The 22,017-nt window shown below is 43.3% G+C and overlaps 1 protein-coding gene across 1 annotated transcript in view; it reads right to left on the bottom strand.

Annotated features, from left to right (window-relative positions):
- LOC143774538 (RING finger protein 112-like) overlaps positions 1 to 22,017 on the bottom strand; it is a 196,888-nt gene that overhangs the window by 28,541 nt on the left and 146,330 nt on the right. The window contains exons 10-12 of the mRNA XM_077262224.1: positions 17,958 to 18,091; positions 16,996 to 17,049; positions 1,067 to 1,141 (exon numbers count right to left, since the gene is read on the bottom strand). Of these exons, the coding sequence (XP_077118339.1) occupies positions 1,067 to 1,141; positions 16,996 to 17,049; positions 17,958 to 18,091 (263 nt within the window). The remainder of the gene's footprint in view (positions 1 to 1,066; positions 1,142 to 16,995; positions 17,050 to 17,957; positions 18,092 to 22,017) is intronic.

Raw genomic sequence — 22,017 nt, 5'->3', positions numbered from 1 at the left:
GTGGACTTGGAAGCCTCCGTAATCAGGGAAGACGTATCCCCTGACAGTGACCTGAGCGTGCAGCCCCGGTGACCACAGTGACAAGCCAGGACCCCTGAGTGTGACAAGTAAACTGCTCAGTGTGTGTGTAGCATTGCTACTGCAGAAAGCCTGCCAGCCTGATATACAGAGACTCGCAGCAGAGTGGCTGTGTGACTTCCTGCTTTCAGCTTCACTGGAAGAAAATACTTAACCCCGGAGTCTCCAGTTCCCAGGAGACAGAGGAGAGACTACAGGATCTCAAGTGCTGCTGGTGACTGTACCCACGTTGGAATTAGGACCCTCCAGTCAGGACCTCCCTGGACTGATAAGTTACAAGAACACTCGTTAACCCTTTTGATTCCGCTTAACTGTTTACTGTTTGATTTATCTCTATTAACCCCCTGTTTACTCCCTGCGAGGAGAATCTTACTCCTGTTAATAAATTCCCCTCAACAGTTGGTCTGTCTGTTCCGTGGTGTCATACTCAACCCTGCACTCTATTACACAATCACTGCCATAAATTACCAGTTGGTTACTGGAAGATATTGCTCTTTGACTGCGAGAGTGGTCTCCAAGTATTATGGGGTCCTGCACTGCATGCCAGGATCCCACATTGTTGCTAGAAGGTTGAGCCTTTTGGGGGGACTTTAGGGACACTGGTGAGCCCTTTTATTACTATATGATATTTAGAAAAATCACCAATCTGGGGCTGCCCACTATTTTATTAAAAACCTTGGGCAGCCCAAGATCGTTGATAGGTACTAGCGCTCACTGGCAAAAATTATGGTCACTATAAAGCCCTTTTTTTGAGGAATATAAGGGGACACCCAAGGAAGCACAAATTGACCCTTTTGTGTATTTCCAATCCTATTACCATGAGAAAGTTGGCCAGGTGCAGGCTCAAACTAGCCCAATCCCCCCTTTTCCTATGGGTTGGGTAATGTTAACATACAAGTGAGAGGAAATGCCTGAAGGGTAGTAAGTCCCTTCTCTATCCTGGAGCAGACGGGAAGGTGGACGGTGGCCACTGCTTTCAACAACTCACCAAGTTACTGAGAAACTGTTGAAATTCTTTCTTTATTTCTTCCATGGTCTCCAGATTCTTTTTCATGTTATACATCTATAGGGACAATAAATTGGCAAACATATTACAATGACGTGTAGAAGAATTGACTCCACAGCCACTACTTTTTACTATCCTTTTTTGCATAAAATTACATCAATTTTTATTAATCCCTTCCCATCTGAGCCAGTTTTCTCCTTTCTGACCAGGCCAAAGTTTTAAAATCTGACTTGTCACATTAAGTGTTAATAACTCTGGAATGCTTCTACATTTCTCAATCATTCTGATACTTTTCTTTTGTGTGACACATTTTACTTTATGTTAGTGGTAAATTTAAAGGGCACCTGTCACCCCCAAAATGGCTGGTGAGGTAAGCTCACCGGCATCAGGGGCTTATCTACAGCATTCTGTAATGCTGTAGATAAGCCGCCGATGTTACCTGAAAGAGGAGAAAAAGACGTTAGATTATACTCACCCAGGGGCGGTCCCGCTCTGGTCCGCGTCCGATGGGTGTCTCCGGTCCGCTCCGGCGCTTCCCATCTTCGTTCCATGACGTCCTCTTCGGGTCTTCGCGCCGCGGCTCCGGCGCAGGCGTACTTTGTCTGCCCTATTGAGGGCAGCGCAAAGTACTGCATTGCGCAGGCGCCGGGCCTCTCTGACCTTTCCGGCGCCTGCGCACTGCAGTACTTTGCTCTGCCCTCAACAGGGCAGACAAAGTACGCCTGCGCCGGAGCCGCGGCATAAAGACCCGAAGAGGACGCCATGGAATGAAGATGGGAGGCGCCGGAGCGGACCGGAGACACCCATCGGACGCGGACCAGAGCGGGACCGCCCCTGGGTGAGTATAATCTAACGTCTTTTTCTCCTCTTTCAGGTAACATTGGGGGCTTATCTACAGCATTACAGAATGCTGTAGATAAGCCCCTGATGCCGGTGAGCTTACCTCACCAGCCATTTTGGGGGTGACAGGTTCCCTTTAAGTTGATAACATTTGTATTTAATTATAAAAAATTAAATTTGACAAAATTTAGAAAAACTTTTCAAACTTTTATGCTCTTATAATAGATAGTCAAACTGCACATAATAGTTAATAAATACCATTAACTTTATCTTTACTTATACCTCGGCATCATTTTTTAATAGTCTTTATTTTTTTTGTGCTAGGATTAGAGTTGAGCGACTTTTACTTTTTTAGGATCGAGTCGGGTTTCGCGAAACCCGACTTTCTCAAAAGTCGGGTCGGGTGAAATCGGCCGATTATTGCGAAAAGTCGGGAGCCGACCGAAACACGAAACCCAATGCAAGTCAATGGGGAATCAAAGTCGGCAGTGAGTGGAGGACAGGAAAACACCTACAGTGCCTATTTTAATGCCAAAAACATCAATTCTTGTTACTTAAGCTTGTCAATCTTAATTTACCCTATAATAATAGTTAGGCATTGAAAATTGGGGGTCATTTGGCTAAAGTTGTGGGGGGAGTAGGGCTGGCTCAAGTTTTTCGTGGGCCCAGGAAATGCGGACTATGTCACGGCGGTGGACCAGGGAGAGGTAAGTATTTAAACTTTGCAAGTGCTGTGATCCTGAGCAAGGCGGGGGGGACCACTCGTTCGCATTGGCACTGGCACAGGGCCCCTCAAAGTACGGCGGTGTGTTTGACGGCGGGATCGCCTCCCACCGGCAGAGACACTTGTGCGTACTATGACGGGCCCTGTGCCAGTGACGTCGCCAACGAGTATGCCCCCCCACCTGATGAAGGAACCTGCACTTTCATCTGCACCTTCCTCTTTGTCCCCGTGTAAGGTGGTATAGTATGCGGGAAGGGGAACCAGACTTTCAGCAGGGTCAGATTCTGGCTGTGTAGAGTGCAAGGGGAATGTAGTGGTCTGGGTCAATGTACCAGCAGACTCATCTAGCAGTGGCTGGGCAATGGGCAGGATGAGGAGGAAACACAGATATAGGCCCAAATAATAAAGTAGGCTAAATGCAGTTAAAAATTGGTAACAGGACTAAATAGGCGGCATTGCGTTGTTCAGTGGAGGAAAACTGTAATGAGTGGCAGACACAGTTAGTAGGCCCAAGTAATAAAGTGGGCCAAATGCAGTTCAAAATTGGTAACAGGAGTAAACAGGCGGCACTGCTTTGTTCAGTGGAGGAGAACATCAAGCAGCGGCAGACACCGTTAGTAGGCCCAACCAAACAAGTAGGCCTAATGCAGTTTAATATTTGATATAGGCTGAAAATTGAAGCTCAGCATTGTTCAGTGGAGAACAACAAGCAGCGGCAGACACCGTTAGTAGGCCCAACCAAACAAGTAGCCCTAATCCTGTTTAATATTTGATATAGGCTGAAAATTGAAGCTCAGCTTTGTTCACTGGAGGAGAAAAGCAAGGAGCGGCAGACACCGTTAGTAGGCCCAACCAAACAAGTTGGCCAAATGCAGTTTAATATTTGATATAGGCTGAAAATTGAAGCTCAGCTTTGTTCAGTGGAGGACAGCTGTATTGAGTGGCGCAGACAGACACATGTAGTAGGCCTAAAATAAAAAAGGCTCAATGCAGTTTAAAATTGGTTAGAGGGGTACACAGGCGGCATAGGTTTGTTCAGCGGAGGACTGTTATGATCCGGTGACCTTGGAGCCACATGAAACTTTCTCTGGAGTAGGTGGAAACTATACTGACCGCAGATCCTGAACTAACACCGCAACTAGAAGTAGCCGTGGGGTGTGCCTAATAAACCCTAGACACCTCGACACAGCCGGAGGACTAAATACCCCTATAGATGGAAATAAGACTACTTTGCCTCAGAGCAGAACCCCAAAGGATAGGCAGCCCCCACGAATATTGACTGTGAGTAGGAGAAGAAAAGACACACGCAGGCAGAAAACAAGATTTAGCAAAAGAGGCCACTCTAGCTAAATAGGAAAGGATAGGACAGAATACTAGGCGGTCAGTATTAAAACCCTTCAAAAAATATCCACAGCAGATAATACAAAAAATTCCACAATATAACTAAAGACGTGGAATGAATATCTGCAACCCCAGAGAATTCAACAAGACTGAGAAAATACTGACACAATCTAAGCTGGACAAGAAAACACAAAAAAATAGCACTGAATCATGAAGCACACAGCATGTGTGCCACAGAAACAAAACCAGACACTTATCTTTGCTGATTTGGCAGAAAGGCAGGAGGAACCAGGCAGAGATCCAACACCTCCCAACAACAATTGACAACTGGCAAGGATTAATGAATCCTGCACACCTAAATACCCCAGTCAGAACTGCAATCAGCAGAAACACCTGACCAGGACTGCAACTCAGGGACAACTGCATTACCACCTACCACCACCGGAGGGAACCCAAAAGCAGAATTCACAACAGAGGACGATTGTAATGAGTGGCGCAGACAGACTTAGTAGGCCTAAAATAAAAAAGTAGGCTCAATGCAGTTTAAAATTGGTTACAGGGGTACACAGGCGGCATAGGTTTGCTCAGCGGAGGACGATTGTAATGAGTGGCGCAGACAGACTTAGTAGGCCTAAAATAAAAAAGTAGGCTCAATGCAGTTCAAAACTGGTTACAGGAGTACGCAGGCGGCATAGCTTTGTTCAGTGGAGGGCAACTATAAGGAGTGGCTGACACAGTTAGTAGACCAAAATAATAAAGTGAGGTAAATGTCTGCCAAAAAAATTTTCATAAATAAACAGGTGGCATAGCTACGTACAGGGGTGGGCTCCTCTGCTGAGTAGCAGACAGTGGTAGTTGGCGCAAAGTATTAACTGGTCTAAATGTAGGACAGGGCCCCTGTATATTTTTACTATCATCTATCATTTCAACAAATTACACACGGCCCCTCACAGGGCCCCTCATATTACGATAGTGTGTCTGACGTTGGTTGTGCACCACCACCGTCAGAGACACTTCATTGTACTATGAGGGACCCTGTGCCAGTGCCGTAGCCCAAGAGTGGGCACACCCACCTGTCCAGGCAAACGGCACTCGCACGGGTGCTTGCGCTAGGTGGTGACCACAGCCCTGTGGGGGGAGTCAGCCCATTTAGGGAGGTAAAAAAATGGCCTATGGTGGACATTCAGCAGCTGCAAATGGAGGAATTGGAGCAGTCAGTAACAGGAGGCCAAAAGCAAGACATTTTTCAGGCAAGCTACGTGTCAGCAGGTGAAGGTGGGGCAAAATAATTTGAAATCCATGATTGGTTCATTTTAATGAAGGTTAGATCATCAACATTTCGGGTAGCCAGACGAGTCCTTTTTTCAGTCAGTATTGAACCAGCAGCACTGAAGACTCTTTCTGATAGCACACTAGCAGCTGGGCAAGCAAGCTCCTGTAATGCATATTCTGCCAAATCAGGCCAGGTGTCTATTTTAGATGCCCAGTAATCAAAGGGGAATGACGTGTGAGGGAGAACATCGATAAGGGAGGAAAAATAGTTCGTAACCATACTGGACAAATGCTGTCTCCTGTCACTTTGAATCGATGCAGCAGTACCTGTTGTGTCTGCGGTCATTGCGAAATCACTCCACAACCTGGTCATAAAACCCCTCTGTCCAACGCCACTTCTGATTTGTGCCCCTCTAACACCTCTGCCATGTTGCCCCCTACAGCTCGTGTGAGAACCATCACCGCCACTGTGTGCTGGGAACGCCTGAACCAAACGGTCTACAAGAGTTGCTTGTTTGGTAGCCAATATTTGCTCAAGGTTCTCATGTGGCATGATATTTTGTAATTTCCCTTTATATCGTGGATCCAGGAGGCAGGCCAACCAGTAATCGTCATCGGTCATCATTTTTATAATGCGGGGGTCCTTTTTTAGGATACGCAAGGCATAATCAGCCATGTGAGCCAATGTTCCAGGTGTCAATTCACTGCTTGTGCTGGGTTGAGGAGCACTTTCTTGCAAATCAACATCACTTGTCTCCCGCAAAACCCTGTACCTGACCTTGCAACGCCACCAGTTTCTATTGCCCCCTGAGAAGCATCCTCCTCCCATAAATATTCATCCCCATCATCCTCCTCCTCCTCCTCTTCGTCCACCACCTCGTCCAGGAGAGTTCCCTGAGCAGACAATGGCTGACTGTCATCAAGGCTTCCCTCATCCTCGGCTGCAGACGCCTGCTCCTTAATGTGCGTCAAACTTTGCATCAGCAGACACATTAGTGGGATGCTCATGCTTATGATGGCGTCTTCTGCACTTACCAGCTGTGTGCATTCCTCAAAACACTGAAGGACGTGACAGAGGTCTTGTAGCTTCGACCACTGCACACCTGACAACTCCATGTCTGCCATCCAACTGCCTGCCCATGTATGTGTATCCTCGCACAAATACATTACAGCACGCCTCTGTTCGCACAGCCTCTGAAGCATGTGCAGTGTGGAGTTCCACCTTGTTGCAACTTCGATTATTAGGCGGTGCTGGGGAAGCTTCAGCGATCGCTGATGGTTCTGCATACGGCTGGAGTGTACGGGCGACCGGTGGATGTGCGAGCAAAGTCTTCCCACCTTCAGGAGCAGGGCTGGTAACCCCGGATAACTTTTCAGGAAGCACTGCACCACCAGGTTCAAGGTGTGAGCCAGGCAAGGTATGTGTTTCAGTTCTGAAAGGGCTACGGCAGCCATAAAATTCCTTCCGTTATCACTGACTACCTTGCCTGCCTCAAGATGTACACTGCCCAGCCATGACTGAGTTTCTTGCTGCAAGTACTCGGCCAGTACTTCCGCGGTGTGTCTGTTGTCGCCCAAACACTTCATTTCCAACACAGCCTGCTGACGCTTACCACTAGCTGTTCCATAATGTGACACCTTGTGTGCAACACTGGCAGCTGCGGATGGAGTGGTAGGGCGACTGCGCTCTGTGGACAAGCTTTCACTTCTGGAGGAGGAGGAGGAGGGGTGTCGAACGCCTACTGCCAACTGTTTCCTAGACCGTGGGCTAGGCAGAACTGTCCCACTATGGCTGTCCCCTGTGGACCCTGCATCCACCACATTAACCCAGTGCGCCGTGATGGACACGTAACGTCCCTGGCCATGCCTACTGGTCCATGCATCTGTTGTGAGGTGCACCTTTCTACTGACTGATTGCCTGAGTTCATGGACAATGCGGTCTTTGACATGCTGGTGGAGGGCTGGGATGGCTTTTCTCGCAAAGAAGTGTCGACTGGGTAGGTCATAGCGTGGTACTGCGTAGGCCATCAGGGCTTTGAAAGCTTCGCTTTCAACCAACCGGTAGGGCATCATCTCTAACGAGATTAGTCTAGCAATGTGGTCGTTCAAACCCTGTGTACGCGGATGAGTACTTCCTTTTCCTAACAAGAGTCTCTTGTAGGGTGAGCTGGACTGGAGAGCTGCATATGGTGGAACTAGTGGTGTTGGCGGTGGTAGACATGGCGGATTGAGAGAGGGTTGGTGATGGTATTCTCGATGTTGGCCTACATACAGTATTTCCTACCAATAACCTTGTGATTCCCTGACTGCTTTCGCCTTGCGACGATACCTCCACATTTGCTGCTGGTGGTGTCCTAACTGGTGGGCTTACAGTGAGGGAAGCAATGTAGCGTTGCTGACTACCTTGATTCTGACCAGGTGCACCAACGGTACGGGACGTTTGGTAGTTAGTCCAGGCTTGCAAGTGCATGCTGGTTAAATGTCTACGCATGCACATTGTATTTAAATTTTGGACATTCTTCCCTCTGCTAAAGGTCTTTGAGCATTTCTTACAGATAACTTTGCACTGATCATTCGGATCTTGGTTAAAAAACTCCCACACTGCACTCTTCTTACTATCGAATACCTTTTCAGGCATTGCACGCTGTGCTACTTTCACCGGATGGCCACGCTGTGCTAAAAGTGTTTTTGGTTTTGTCAAACGTTTTTGGCCAGATACGGGCCTGCCAGATGAAAGCTGTTGCGATGTAGATGCCTGCTGCGGATTATCCTCCTCCGCTTCAGAGCTACTGCCAGCGGCACCCTGTTCCCCCAATGGCTGCCAATCTGTGTCAACAACTGGGTCATCTATCACCTCCTCTACTATGTCATGTGCACCTTCCTCTGTGTCACCGTGTAAGGTGCTATAGCGTTCGGGATGGGGCACCATAGTCTCATCAGGGTCACATTCTAGCTCAGTACACTGCGAGGGCAATGTAGTGATCTGAGTCAAAGGAACAGCATAATAATCTAGCTGTGGCTGTGTATCTGTGCACTCCATGTCCGATTCATCTTCTAATGGGCTGTTAACTATTTCCCTTTCTAACCCAGGCAAGGTATGTGTAAAGAGCTCCATGGAGTAACCTGTAGTGTCGCCTGACGCATCCTTCACTTTTGCTTTGGGTGAAGGACACAAGGAAGTGACTTGTTCCTGACCGGGAGCATCCACTAATGACTCGCTGCTTTTATATTTCGAACTTTCTGAAGAGGAGGCGAAAGAGCTAGAGGCTGAGTCAGCAATGAAAGCCAAAACTTTTTCCTGCTGCTCCGGCTTTAAAAGCAGTTTTCCTACTCCCAGATAAGGGAGCCTTCGAGGCCTTGTGTAGCCAGATGATGACGCTGGCTCAACAACTCGAGCCTTAGGTGCTATTTTGCTTTTCCCACTACCACCAGATGCTCCACCACCACCACCACCACCATCATTACCAGCTGGCAACAACCGCCCACGGCCTCTTCCACCAGACTTTCTCATTTTTGGGAAAACGTAACCAAATTAACAACCGTTATATGGTACTGTAAAACAAGGTAGAAGGTGTATATAAACTTGTTGAGAATTTAAGTCTCCCTTTTTTTGGGGGGGAGACTGGAGCAAAAAACAGGCCCTGTGTATTACACTACACAATGTAAAAGGCAGAACGTGGCTGGCAGATATACGACAAACAGAACTGACGTATATAAACTTGTTGGCAATTTAAATCTCCATTTTTTGGGGGGGAGAATGCAGCAAAAAACAGGCCCTGTGTATTACACTACACAATGTAAAAGGCAGAACGTGGCTGGAAGATATACGACAAACAGAACTGACGTGGATCCACTTAGTGGCAATTTAAATCTCCCTTTTTTTGGGGGGGGGGAGACTGCAGCAAAAAACAGGCCCTGTGTATTACACTATACAATGTAAGTGGCAGAACGTGGCTGGAAGATATACGACAAACAGAACTGACGTATATAAACTTGTTGGCAATTTAAATCTCCCTTTTTTTGGGGGGGAGATTGGAACAAAAAACAGGCCCTGTGTATTACACTACACAATGTAAAAGGCAGAACGTGGCTGGAAGATATACGACAAACAGAACTGACGTATATAAACTTGTTGGCAATTTAAATCTCCCTTTTTTTGGGGGGGAGACTGGAGCAAATAACAGGCCCTGTGTATAACACTACACAATGTAAAAGACAGAACGTGGCTGGAAGATATACGACAAACAGAACTGACATATATAAACTTGTTGGTAATTTAAATCTCCCTTTTTTGGGGGGAGACTGGAGCAAAAAACAGGCCCTGTGTATAACACTACACAATGTAAGTGGCAGAACGTGGCTGGAAGATATACGACAAACAGAACTGACGTATATAAACTTGTTGGTAATTTAAATCTCCCTTTTTGGGGGGGAGACTGCAGCAAAAAACAAGCCCTGTGTATTACACTACACAATGTAAAAGGCAGAACGTGGCTGGAAGATATACGACAAACAGAACTGACGTAGATCCACTTAGTGGCAATTTAAATCTCCCTTTTTTTGGGGGGGGGAGACTGCAGCAAAAACAGGCCCTGTGTATTACACTATACAATGTAAGTGGCAGAACGTGGCTGGAAGATATACGACAAACAGAACTGACGTATATAAACTTGTTGGCAATTTAAATCTTTCTTTTTTTGGGGGGGAGATTGGAACAAAAAACAGGCCCTGTGTATTACACTACACAATGTAAAAGGCAGAACGTGGCTGGAAGATATACGACAAACAGAACTGACGTATATAAACTTGTTGGCAATTTAAATCTCCCTTTTTTTGGGGGGGAGACTGGAGCAAATAACAGGCCCTGTGTATAACACTACACAATGTAAAAGGCAGAACGTGGCTGGAAGATATACGACAAACAGAACTGACATATATAAACTTGTTGGTAATTTAAATCTCCCTTTTTTGGGGGGGAGACTGGAGCAAAAAACAGGCCCTGTGTATTACACTACACAATGTAAGTGGCAGAACGTGGCTGGAAGATATACGACAAACAGAACTGACGTATATAAACTTGTTGGTAATTTAAATCTCCCTTTTTGGGGGGGAGACTGCAGCAAAAAACAAGCCCTGTGTATTACACTACACAATGTAAAAGGCAGAACGTGGCTGGAAGATATACGACAAACAGAACTGACGTAGATCCACTTAGTGGCAATTTAAATCTCCCTTTTTTTGGGGGGGGAGACTGCAGCAAAAACAGGCCCTGTGTATTACACTATACAATGTAAGTGGCAGAACGTGGCTGGAAGATATACGACAAACAGAACTGACGTATTTAAACTTGTTGGCAATTTAAAATCTCCCTCTTTTTTGGGGGGAGACTGGAGCAAAAAACAGGCCCTGTGTATTACACTACACAATGTAAAAGGCAGAACGTGGCTGGAAGATATACGACAAACAGAACTGACGTATATAAACTTGTTGGCAATTAAATCTCCTTTTTTGGGGGGGAGACTGCACCCAAACTCAGGCCCAGTGTATTACACTACTCAATGTAAGTGGCAGAACGTGGCTGGAATATATATATATAAAAAAAAAGGACTGTACTACAATTTCAATCTCCCTACAATGATCTGTATGGCAGCCAGCAATAAAAAGGACTGCTGCACACAAAAGTGTAGACAAATAAACAATAGAACTGTGCAGAAAGGAGCAACAGGATTTTTGCTTTTAAAAAAGCAGTTGGTTTGCACAGCGGCATGCAAACAGCAATGCAGCTATCAGGGAGCCTTATAAGCTACAGAGCTGATGCACAGAAATCTAGCCTCCACTGTCCCTGCCAAGAAAAGGTGGTGTTGGACAGTGGAAATCGCTACAGCACAAGCAGTTTGGGGGTTAATATTTCCTCCCAAACAATATCCCTGCTTCTGACGAAGCTGCAACAACCTCTCCCTATGCTAAGATCGGCAGAAGTAAGATGGCGGTCGGCATGCATGCCCCTTTATAGCCCCTGTGACGCCGCAGCAAGAAAGCCAATCACTGCTATGCCCTTCTCTAAGATGGTGGGGACCAAAACCAAAATGTCATCACGCTGCCCACACTCTGTGTCCTCCTTCATTGGCTGAGAAATGGCGCTGAACGCGTCATACGAAACGCGACTTTGGCGCGAAGATCGTGTACCGCATGGCCTATCCCACACTGGGATCGGGTCTGGTTTCATGAAACCTGACTTTGCCGAAAGCCGGCGATTTTTGAATTTGTCCAATCCGTTTCGCTCAACCCTAGTTAGGATGTTAGAAGAGTTTGATGGGTCATTTCACTTTTAAAGTGATTGTGGGGTCTATACGTCAGGAGACTTTCAAATAAGATAAAATTTTAAAAATTGCACCCGTCAAGGTATTAAAGGGAACCTGTCACCTGAATTTGGCGGGATCAGTTTTGGGTCATATGGGCGGGGTTTTCGGGCGTTTGATTCACCCTTTCCTTACCCGCTGGCTGCATGCTGGCCGCAATATTGGATTGAAGTTCATTCTCTGTCCTCCGGAGTACACGCCTGCACAAGGCAATATTGATAATGAACTTCAATCCAATATTGCAGCCAGCATGCAGCCAGCGGGTAAGGAAAGGGTGAATCAAACACCCGAAAACCCCGCCCATATGACCCAAAACTGGTCCCGCCAAATTCAGGTGACAGGTTCCCTTTAAAAACTGCATTCAAGAAGTTTGTTAACCCTTCAAATGCTTCACAGGAATTAACACCAAAGTGGAAGGAAAAAAATTAAAAATTACCATTTTTTAATATACAAATTGCCTCTTCAGAGAAAAACAGGAATTGAACTCTATAGCGCCACCTGTTGGAAGTAGCGATCCTACAAGTCACAACCCTTTAAATGTTATTTTAGTCCCACAATTTATGCAATTTTTCGTTGGAAACTCCTGTTTGGTCACACGGCAGGACTTGGAAAGGATGGAGTGTGATTTGACTTTTGGAGTGCAAATTTGTCTGGAATAGATTGCTGACACCATATCTCATTTACAGAGCCCCAGAGGTGCCAAAACAGCAGAAATCACCCAAAAGTGACCCCTCAAGGAAGTTGTCTAGAGGTGTGATCACCATCTTGAACCTACAGGTATTTCAAGGAATTTTATAACAGTGGGCTGTTAAAATGAAAAAATGTGGGGTTTTTTTCCACTAAGATGTTGCTTTATCTCCAAACTATTCAGTTTTACAAGGAGTAAAAGACAAACATGGACCCCAAAATTTGTTGTGCAATTTCTCTCAAGTATGCAAATCCCCAATATAGGGTCAGAAACTACTGTCTAGACACAGTGCAAAGCTCAGAAGGGAAGGAGAGCCATATTATAGTGCATATTTTGCTGGAATGGTAGAGGCCGGGAGGTGCCAATATAGTGGAAACTATACTATTTTACAAACTACACCCCCACATTAATTCTTCTCATGATGTAGTGAGCATGTGAAGACCACAAATATTTCACATAATTTTATACCATTGTGCAAATGCAGTTTAGACACACTGTGGGGCTCAGAAGAGAGGGGCATTTGGATTTAGGAGCATAAATTTCACTGGATTTTTCTTTGGGGACCCATGTTTCTTTTCCAGATCTGTTGTGTCATGAGTAATGTGGAAATACTCTATACTTTCATTAATTGATGATGGACCCCAGCAGGATCTTGCTTTTTGTCTGTTGAGTTGAAGATATGTGCGTACCATTTTTGGGGTGCCTAACATTTTAGATTACTTTTAAGGTTCTGTACATATTTATCCTGTACTCTGTGCTGGGCACTTACATTGAGTTTTCCATATTAATCTTCGAAATACGTGATACAGATAGAACTCTCTTGGAGCCGTTGATTATAATGAGGTTGATAGAGACACTATGAACTCCGCATGGCCTCTGTTCCGGCGTTGTCTGTCTTTTTAGGGGAGCGAAAAAGTGTAGTCGACTGTTCTTTTGTACATGCCGGAAAAATATATCTAAAGTGACTACAATGGCCTCATTATAGCATCCTTCTCAACTGTCCTGGATGCAGTGGGACTGTACCAAATTTGGGGATCCATCCCACTATCCCAGGAGGATGGGTTATGTCTCAAATTTAGTTTTATCAGTGTCATAAGGTCAGATACTGCTGAAAATAACAGTGGAGCAGAAAGCTGACAGGTCCTTCCTCCACCAGTCTGCATAAAGGTTAAAGGTCCTGCCAGCAGGAAGCGGAAAGGAGGAGCAGGGCACAGGCAAGATGTGTATGTTTTAATGTAGCAGAGCTGTTTCTTTTGGTGTTGCAGAAATGTGTGTATTTATGTTGCAGAGTTGAGTGTTTGGATGTAGCAGAGTTGTGTGTGGATGTAGCATTTATGTGAGTGTTGATGTATCAGAGCCTTAGTGTAAAATAAAAAAATCCCATGAATAAAATGTTTATACATCACTATATTCTGAGACCTACAACTTTTATATTTTTCCTCTGACAGAGCTGAATGAGGACTGATGAAGGCACCTGTTCAGTACTGAAATGTGTAGACTCAATAAAGTGACCTCTACCTTTGATCCATCATCTTTTCCAGTAGTGCCCAGTGGTTTCTTGTTTTTCTTATACACTCTAGAGTTGAATTGTGGCTTGTTTTTTTGTGGGATGAGAGAGATGACTTGTTCCTTGATAATATAATTTACATATGACTTTTCAATTGCGTTTTGTTTTCACTATTTATGCATGGAATGTTGGGGGGGAAGCAGCATTTTTGCCATGATTTTTATTTAATTTTTTTGTAAGTGTTCACTGTTGGGGTTAGAGAAAATGTTATAGATTGGGCCTTCCAGATGCAATGATACCAAATATGTGTACTTTTTTATTTTTGTTTTTACATAAAAAATGAATATTTATCGATTAACCTTTTTTTTTTGTTATTTTTACATTCTTTATTTTGTAGCGCATTTTTTATATTTTTTCTTAACGTCTTTTAAACATTTTTGCTTAGTCCCGCTATTAGACTTGAACATTTTATAAATTGATCACTAGTCTGGCACCCTGCAGCATTTCTTTGATGTTTTGTTTCCATTTGGGCCACGAGTAGATTTAAGAAAGGAGTTGAACAGTTTGTTTAATGCCTGGGTGACTGGAGTAAAAAGAAGAATGGGTCCAGGATAAGACTTTCCAGCTGAAAGCTTTTCAGACTTAGGAACGTCATTTCAGTGAAATACTGGAAAAAGAAAATATGGAAGCAAAGATACATTCAGGTTCAGTATAGGGGTGACACAGTGTGAAGAGGGGTCCCAGTATGGAAAGGGAGCTGCATGGGTTGGTGGGGGCACTGAAGATGACATTGTTGTGGTTATAGCAAATCAGGGTAGACGGTGCGGTAGTTATAGCTACTCAGGCTGAACATTGTAGTGATTACAGCTAATAATAAGGGATAATGTGACAGTTATAGCCAATAAGGTCGAACATTTATTGCTGATAAGTAGGGTTGAGCGACCTTTATTTTTTTAGGCTCGAGTCGGGTTTTGCGAAACCCGACTGTCTTAAAAGTCGAGTCGAGTGAAATCGGCCGACCACCGTGAAAAGTCGGTGATCGTCTGAAACACGAAACCCAATGAAGAAATTTTTTTCTCTCTCTCTCTCTCTCTCTCTCCTAACGGGAAGGCTGCTTTTACACTTTGCAAATCGCTGCAACACACAAGCGAAAAAATGGCGATTAGTTCTGCACGCCCCCTGACACCTATGTCATCACTCTGCCGCTCCTTCATTGGCTGCAATAATGGCGCTAAACGCGTCATACGAAACGCGACTTTGGCGCCAAGTTCGCGTGCCGCGTGGCCGACCCCGCACAGTGATCGGGTCGGGTTTCATGAGACGCCGACTTTGCCAAAAGTCGGCGACTTATGAAAATGACCGATCCGTTTCGCTCAACCCTACTGATAAGGACAGAAGCGTGGCGGTTATAGCTAATAAAGGCAGACTGTGTGGCCAGTATAGTTCATAAGTGGGACAGTGTGGTGATTTTAGTTCATGAGGGCTGGATGGTGTGAAGCAATATTTTAGAGGAGAGAAGAGTGTGGACGCCATGTACCATAAGAGGGAAAGAGTGGGGGACATGATTTGTGCAGGGAGCCCACTGAGGCTAAATTATTATTCAGGAGTATAGCATGAGCAGATATATTTATTCAGGTATATTATAGTGACAATGTTATTTTTAAGAGCACTATATCAGTGTGGAAGTCAACAGAGATAAACTGTGAATATGAAAAGTCATCATGCTGTCTATACCAGGTTTAGATGAAAGGGGTGAGAACAACTCTAATCAGATACAGTATTTCACCTATAAGGTACCTGGGTGTAAATGTTTATTTTTGATACAGGCAAAGTCAAATCAGTGCCATTGTTCCCATAGTTTGATGATGACTGTTAACAACTCTTAAAGGCCCCGTCACATTTAGCGACGCTGCAGCGATACAGACAACGATGCCGATCGCTGCAGCGTCGCTGTTTAGTCGCTGTGTGGTCGCTGGGGAGCTGTCACACAGACCGCTCTCCAGCGACCAACGATGCCGAGGTCCCCGGGTAACCAGGGTAAACATCGGGTTGCTAAGCGCAGGGCCGCGCTTAGTAACTTGATGTTTACCCTGGTTACCAGTGTAAAATGTAAAATAACAAACAGTACATACTCACCTTCGCATCCCCCGGCGTCCGCTTCCTGCACTGACTGAGCGCCGGCCCTAGCAGCAGAGCGGTGACGTCACCGCTGTGCTCTGCTTTCACTTTACGGCCGGCAGTCAGTCAGTGCGGGAAGCGGACGGCAAGGGACCTGACGGACACCGGAATGTGAGTATGTACTGTTTTTTTTTTTTTACATTTACGATGGTAACCAGGGTAAACATCGGTTTACTAAGCGCGGCCCTGCGCTTAGTAACCCAATGTTTACCCTGGTTACCAGTGAAGACATCGCTGAATCCGTGTCACACACACCGATTCAGCGATGTCAGCGGGACCTCAACAACCAAAAAAAGGTCCAGGCCATTCCGACACGACCAGCGATCTCACAGCAGGGGCCTGGTCGCTGCTACGTGTCAAACATAGCGAGATCGCTACTGAGGTCGCTGTTGCGTCACAAAACTTGTGACTCAGCAGCGATCTCGCTAGCGACCTCGCTTAGTGTGACGGGGGCTTAAGAATCTCCTTACGATTGTTGAGGACATAGTAGGTGTTGTAGGTTCAAGCTAAACAAATGTATATGGAGCTGACCTGACATTACAATTGACTGCTATACTAAGCTTGGTGATGTAGTCATGTACTGATGATGGTTCTGGTGGTGTATTAATGTACTGATAGTGGTTTTGATGCTGCACTCATGTACCTATGGTAGATCTGATGATGTATTAATTATTTTTTATTATTATTATTATTATTATTATTCTTTGCTTTTATAGTGATATCATATTCCACAGTGCTTTACATACATTATCATCATGTACTGATGATGGTTCTGATGATGTATCCATGTACTGATGATGGGTTTGGTGCAGTATTCATGTACTAATGTTGGTTTTAGTACTGTATACTTGTACTGATGTTGGTTACGGTGCAGTATTGATATAGTGATGATTTTTCTGATGATGTAGAGTTCACAAATGAAATGTTTGTTTCTTGCAAATAGATTTGTGAAATGATATAAAAGACAAATATTATACATATTAATATATAAATTCACCTCACCTCTGAGGGACTGGAGATATTGTACTTCATTTCATTAATATAGGGTAAAAACTCCTGAAAAAAAAAAACATAGAATGAATGGTGTTTTAAATTCTTAAACTACATAACTTTTACTTACAAATTCCTAAAGTTTCATGAGTTAGAAGGTCCTAAAACAAGTCTGTGAAGTATACAAAGGGAGTCTCTTGTATACTGGACATGACTTTTAAAGAGGATCTGTCACTTGCAATAAATGTCATTTTTACCTGGTGTAAATGCCTCTGCTCTCCTGAATCCGACACTGTTTTTCTTTTGTTCTCGCTCTTCTCCTTTCCTGAAATATGGCTCCCTCTTCGCTTTATATAAATTTAGTCTTGTTATCCAACTGGGCATGGTCCTCAATAATACACCCACAGAAAGGACTTGAAAATAAGCCCATTTAAAAAGATTAGAGTTAAATGCAAGAAAAAGGAGGCCATATCTCAGGAACAATAGAAAACATCGCCGGATCCAGAAGACTAACATTATTTATGCCTGATACAAAAAAATGAATATTTATGGCCAAGGTTAGATACCCTCTTGTTAAAGGGGTTTCTACGACTCCAGATTAACCACTGATATTTGATTAGTGGGGAAATCTCTATAGATATTTGTCTAAAATCTGACATAGTTTAAAGAAGCATGGGCCTGTAAGTACTTGAAAATGTAGCTGTTTGCAGGGGATACTGCAACTATTTTCAAGACTAAAGTCTAGTCTGACATTTTCACTGCAATGGCAAGTCCATAGACAATGTAGTGTAATGTACTGATCGAATGGTCCTCGACGTAATCCATGGATGACTCCAGTCTGCAGACTTGCTCTCCATTCTAGCGCAGGAATTCTAACCCTTTATAATAATGGTCTGTTTTTGCCAAATGTACATTGTATAGGATGGGTAGATTATCAGTTTCTTCTGTATGTAGTAGATAACTATGATACAAACCGTTAATATCTTCTCAGCCATCTCAGAACATGTGAATGTGTTTTCACTGTCAGCAGATTCAATCCTGGACAGGACTCTCCTCGCTACATCTGATAAATAACTTCTAAAACTCTCCCGGAATTCTTCATTCATATCTAGAAAATTAGCAAACAATAAGTAGAATATGTAGGCAACTGGTAATCACGTTGTTAATTTCACCCCCTTGGAATGCAGCCATTTTCAAATTTTTTTCTTTTCTTTTTTTTCTTTTTCACCTTCCAAGATACATCCTTTTTTTAAAATCAATTTGAAAAGCTTGATTTTTTGTGGGATGAGTTATAGTTTTGAATGCCACCATTCATTTAAGGGGGAAAAAAATCCAAATAGGATTGAGAAAAAAACAGCAATTCTGCATTTCTTCTTGGGTTTTAAATTTTCACTTTAAATGTGTTCTACAAGTCAGTTTAGTTATGGATATAAAAAATGTATATGTTTTTGTTTCATGTTTTACTTCATTACAAAAATAATCCTTATATATTATTTTTAAACACTCTTTTTCGGTGATTACTTTGTATCTCCGTTCATACTGCACCCACACACACAAATGATACACCATTTGAAAGGTAAACTTGCCCCCTTCAGCAAGAAAATAGCCAAACAAACCACACATCCACGATGTGATCACAAAATACAGTTTAAACATTAATTTTCATAAACCTGCAGTAAGGAAAAATGACCTGAGGGTGGCACCACACTACCCCTAAGCACACTACCAAAAAGCTGCCCCACACACACAAATGGTGAGTCATATATGCAAACACATTTGTAAAATGCACTGCTTTTTCGGCGATTACTTCGCCCCACACACACAAATAATACACCATTTGAATGGTAAACTTGCCCCCTTCAGCAAGAAAAGACACAAACAAACCACACACTCATGATTTGATCTATAAATACAGTTTAAACATTCATTTTCAGAAACTTGCAGTAAAAAACAATAACCTGCAGGTGGCACCACAACCTCAAGTTGCTCCGTTTATACTCCACCGACACACACAAATGATACACCATTTCAAAGGTCAAATTACCTGCAGGTGGCATTTGCCTTGGGGTCTTTCCAGCTTGCTGAAGTGCTTGCCCAGGCCTATTTCAGGCAAATTTGAGGATTGCACATTTCACTGCAGGTGAGTCACATATGCAAACACATTTGTAAACATGCACTGCTTTTTTAGTGATTACTTTGCCCCACACCACAAATGGTGAGTCACATATGCAAACACATTTGGAAACATGCACTGCTTTTTTGGTGATTACTTCGCCCCACACACACAAATAATACACCATTTGAAAGGTAAATTTACCCCCTTCTGCACGAAAAGACACAAACAAACCACACATACACGATTTGATCAATAAATACAGTTTAAACATTCATTTTCAGAAACCTGCAGAAAAAAACAATAACCTGAAGGTGGCACCACAACCTCAAGACATTTTTTTTAGCCTCTACTTATCAAACCAATTTATTGTATTACCAATTTACATATATAAATACCTCTCTGTGTTCATCATCTCATTAAATACATTAACATTTGACCAGCTTGATTTTCCTAAAATTGCCTGCGCCCCCGACAACAATTGTGCGAAAATTTCGCACGGGCCAACTAGTAATTTATATTTGTGCTACTTGTACAACTTTTCTATATTTCTTTCTGATTTCTCATTTCATGTTTTTGAGAGGTAATTGAATTGACAAAAAAAACAGCAACTTATTTTATTTTTATTCTTTTAGCAATTGATTATATGGGATAAATATTTTATAAGTTCAGAGAGTTATGGGCACGGTCATACAAAATTCTTATTTTTTTATTTACACCTTTTGGGAAAAGGAAGGATGATAATAATACACTTTTTTACACAACTGCATGTCATATATATCTGGAATAGAATGGAAGCATCTAAAAATGTATGGAAACAAAGCGCTGGAGAGTTCTGAAGAGGCTAGCAAAGAGTCCGGATCTAATACCCATTGATCACCTGTGGAGAAATTGATGTTGGGAGAAGGCACCCCTCATATATGAGAGATCTGGAGCAGTTTGCAAACCTTGTTGATGGTTATATATACACTGCTCAAAAAAATAAAGGGAAGACTAAAATACCACATCCTAGATATCACTGAATGAAATAGTCAAGTTGGAAATCTTTATTCATTTCGTAGTGGAATGCGTTGAAAATATTAAAACATAAAAATTATCAATGGAAATCAAAATTAATATCCCATAGCTAGTTAGTTAGCAGCAAGGCCGAAAAAAGACATTTGTCCTTCCAGTTCAGCCTATATTCCGTCAGAATAAATCCCCAGATCTACGTCCTTCTAAACAACCTAATCACTGTAAGATACAATATTGTTCTGCTCCAGGAAGACATCCAGGCCTCTCTTGAACCCCTCACAGCAGACTGAACCACGATTGCTAAGGTGTTACAGACCTCCTTCCTCTATACCGGGGTTATGCAGGGGTGCATAACCCTAGAAGGTTAGTGGCCTCTCATCTGTCACAGCCATTATACTGTTCATGGTCTCACTGGTCCTGCTCATGTGTGCTCCCTTCTCATGTTTCTTTGCATCTCTTGAACCCCTCGACTGAGTTCGCCATCACCACCTTCTCAGGCAAGGAATTCCAGATTCTCACTGCCCTAACAGTAAAGAATCCTCTTCTATGTTGGTGGAAAAACCTTCTCTCCTCCAGACGCAGAGAATGCCCTCTTGTAACCGTCACCTTCATTGGTATAAACAGATCCTCGGAGAGATATTTGTATTGTCCCCTTATATACTTATACATGGTTATTAGATCACCCCTCAGTCATCTTTTTTCTAGACTAAATAATCCTAATTCTTCTAATCTCTCTGGGAATTGTATTTCCCCATCCCCTTTATTAATTTTGTTGCCCTCGTTTGTACTCGCTCTAGTTCCATTATATCCTTCCTGAGCACCGGTGCCCAAAACTGTACACAGTACTCCATGTGCGGTCTAACTAGGGATTTGTACAGAGGCAGTATAATGCTCTCATCATGTGTATCCTGACCTCTTTTAATGCACCCCATGATCCTGTTTGCCTTGGCAGCCGCTGCCTGGCACTGGCTGTCCCAGGTAAGTTTATCATTAACTAGGATCCCCAAGTCCTTCTCCATGTCAGATTTACCCAGTGGTTTCCCGTTCAGTGTGTAATGGTAATATTGATTCCTTCTTCCCATGTGTATAACCTTACATTTATCATTGTTAAACCGCATCTCCCACCTCTCGGCCCAAGTTTCCAACTTATCCAGACCCATCTGTAGCAGAATACTATCTTCTCTTGTATCAACTGCTTTACATAGTTTTTTGTATCATCTGCAAATATAGATTTTTTTTTTGTGTAAACCTTCTACCAGATCATTAATTAATATGTTGAAGAGAATAGGTCCCAACACCGACCCCTGCGGTCCCCACTGGTCACAGCGACCCAGTTAGAGACTATACCATTTATAACCACCCACTGCTTTCTATCACTAAGCCAGTTACTAACCCATTTACACACATTTTCCCCCAAACCAAGCATTCTCATTTTGTGTACCAACCTCTTGTGCGGCACGGTATCAAACGCTTTGGAAAAAATCAAGATATACCACGTCCAATGACTCACCGTGGTCCAGCCTATAGCTTACCTCTACATAAAAACTGATTAGATTGGTTTGACAGGAGCGATTCCTCATAAACCCATGCTGATATGGAGTTAAACCGTTATTCTCATTGAGATAATCCAGAATAACATCCTTCAGAAACCCTTCAAATATTTTACCAACAGTAGAGGTTAGACTTACTGGCCTATAATTTCCAGGTTCACTTTTATTATTATTATTATTATTATTATTATTATTATTACTATTACGGTACTATTTATTTATATAGCACCATTAATTCCATGGTGCTGTACATGACAAAGGCGTTACATACAGAGTTATAGATATCATTTACAATAAACAAATTTACAATGACAGACTGGTACAGAGGGGAGAGGACCCTGTCCTTGCGGACTTACA

The sequence above is a fragment of the Ranitomeya variabilis genome, chromosome 5, assembly GCF_051348905.1.
Source record: "Ranitomeya variabilis isolate aRanVar5 chromosome 5, aRanVar5.hap1, whole genome shotgun sequence".
NCBI lineage: Eukaryota > Metazoa > Chordata > Amphibia > Anura > Dendrobatidae > Ranitomeya > Ranitomeya variabilis.
The sequence above is the reverse complement of the archived record's forward strand: the minus strand, read 5'-3'. Positions and strand labels throughout refer to the sequence as shown.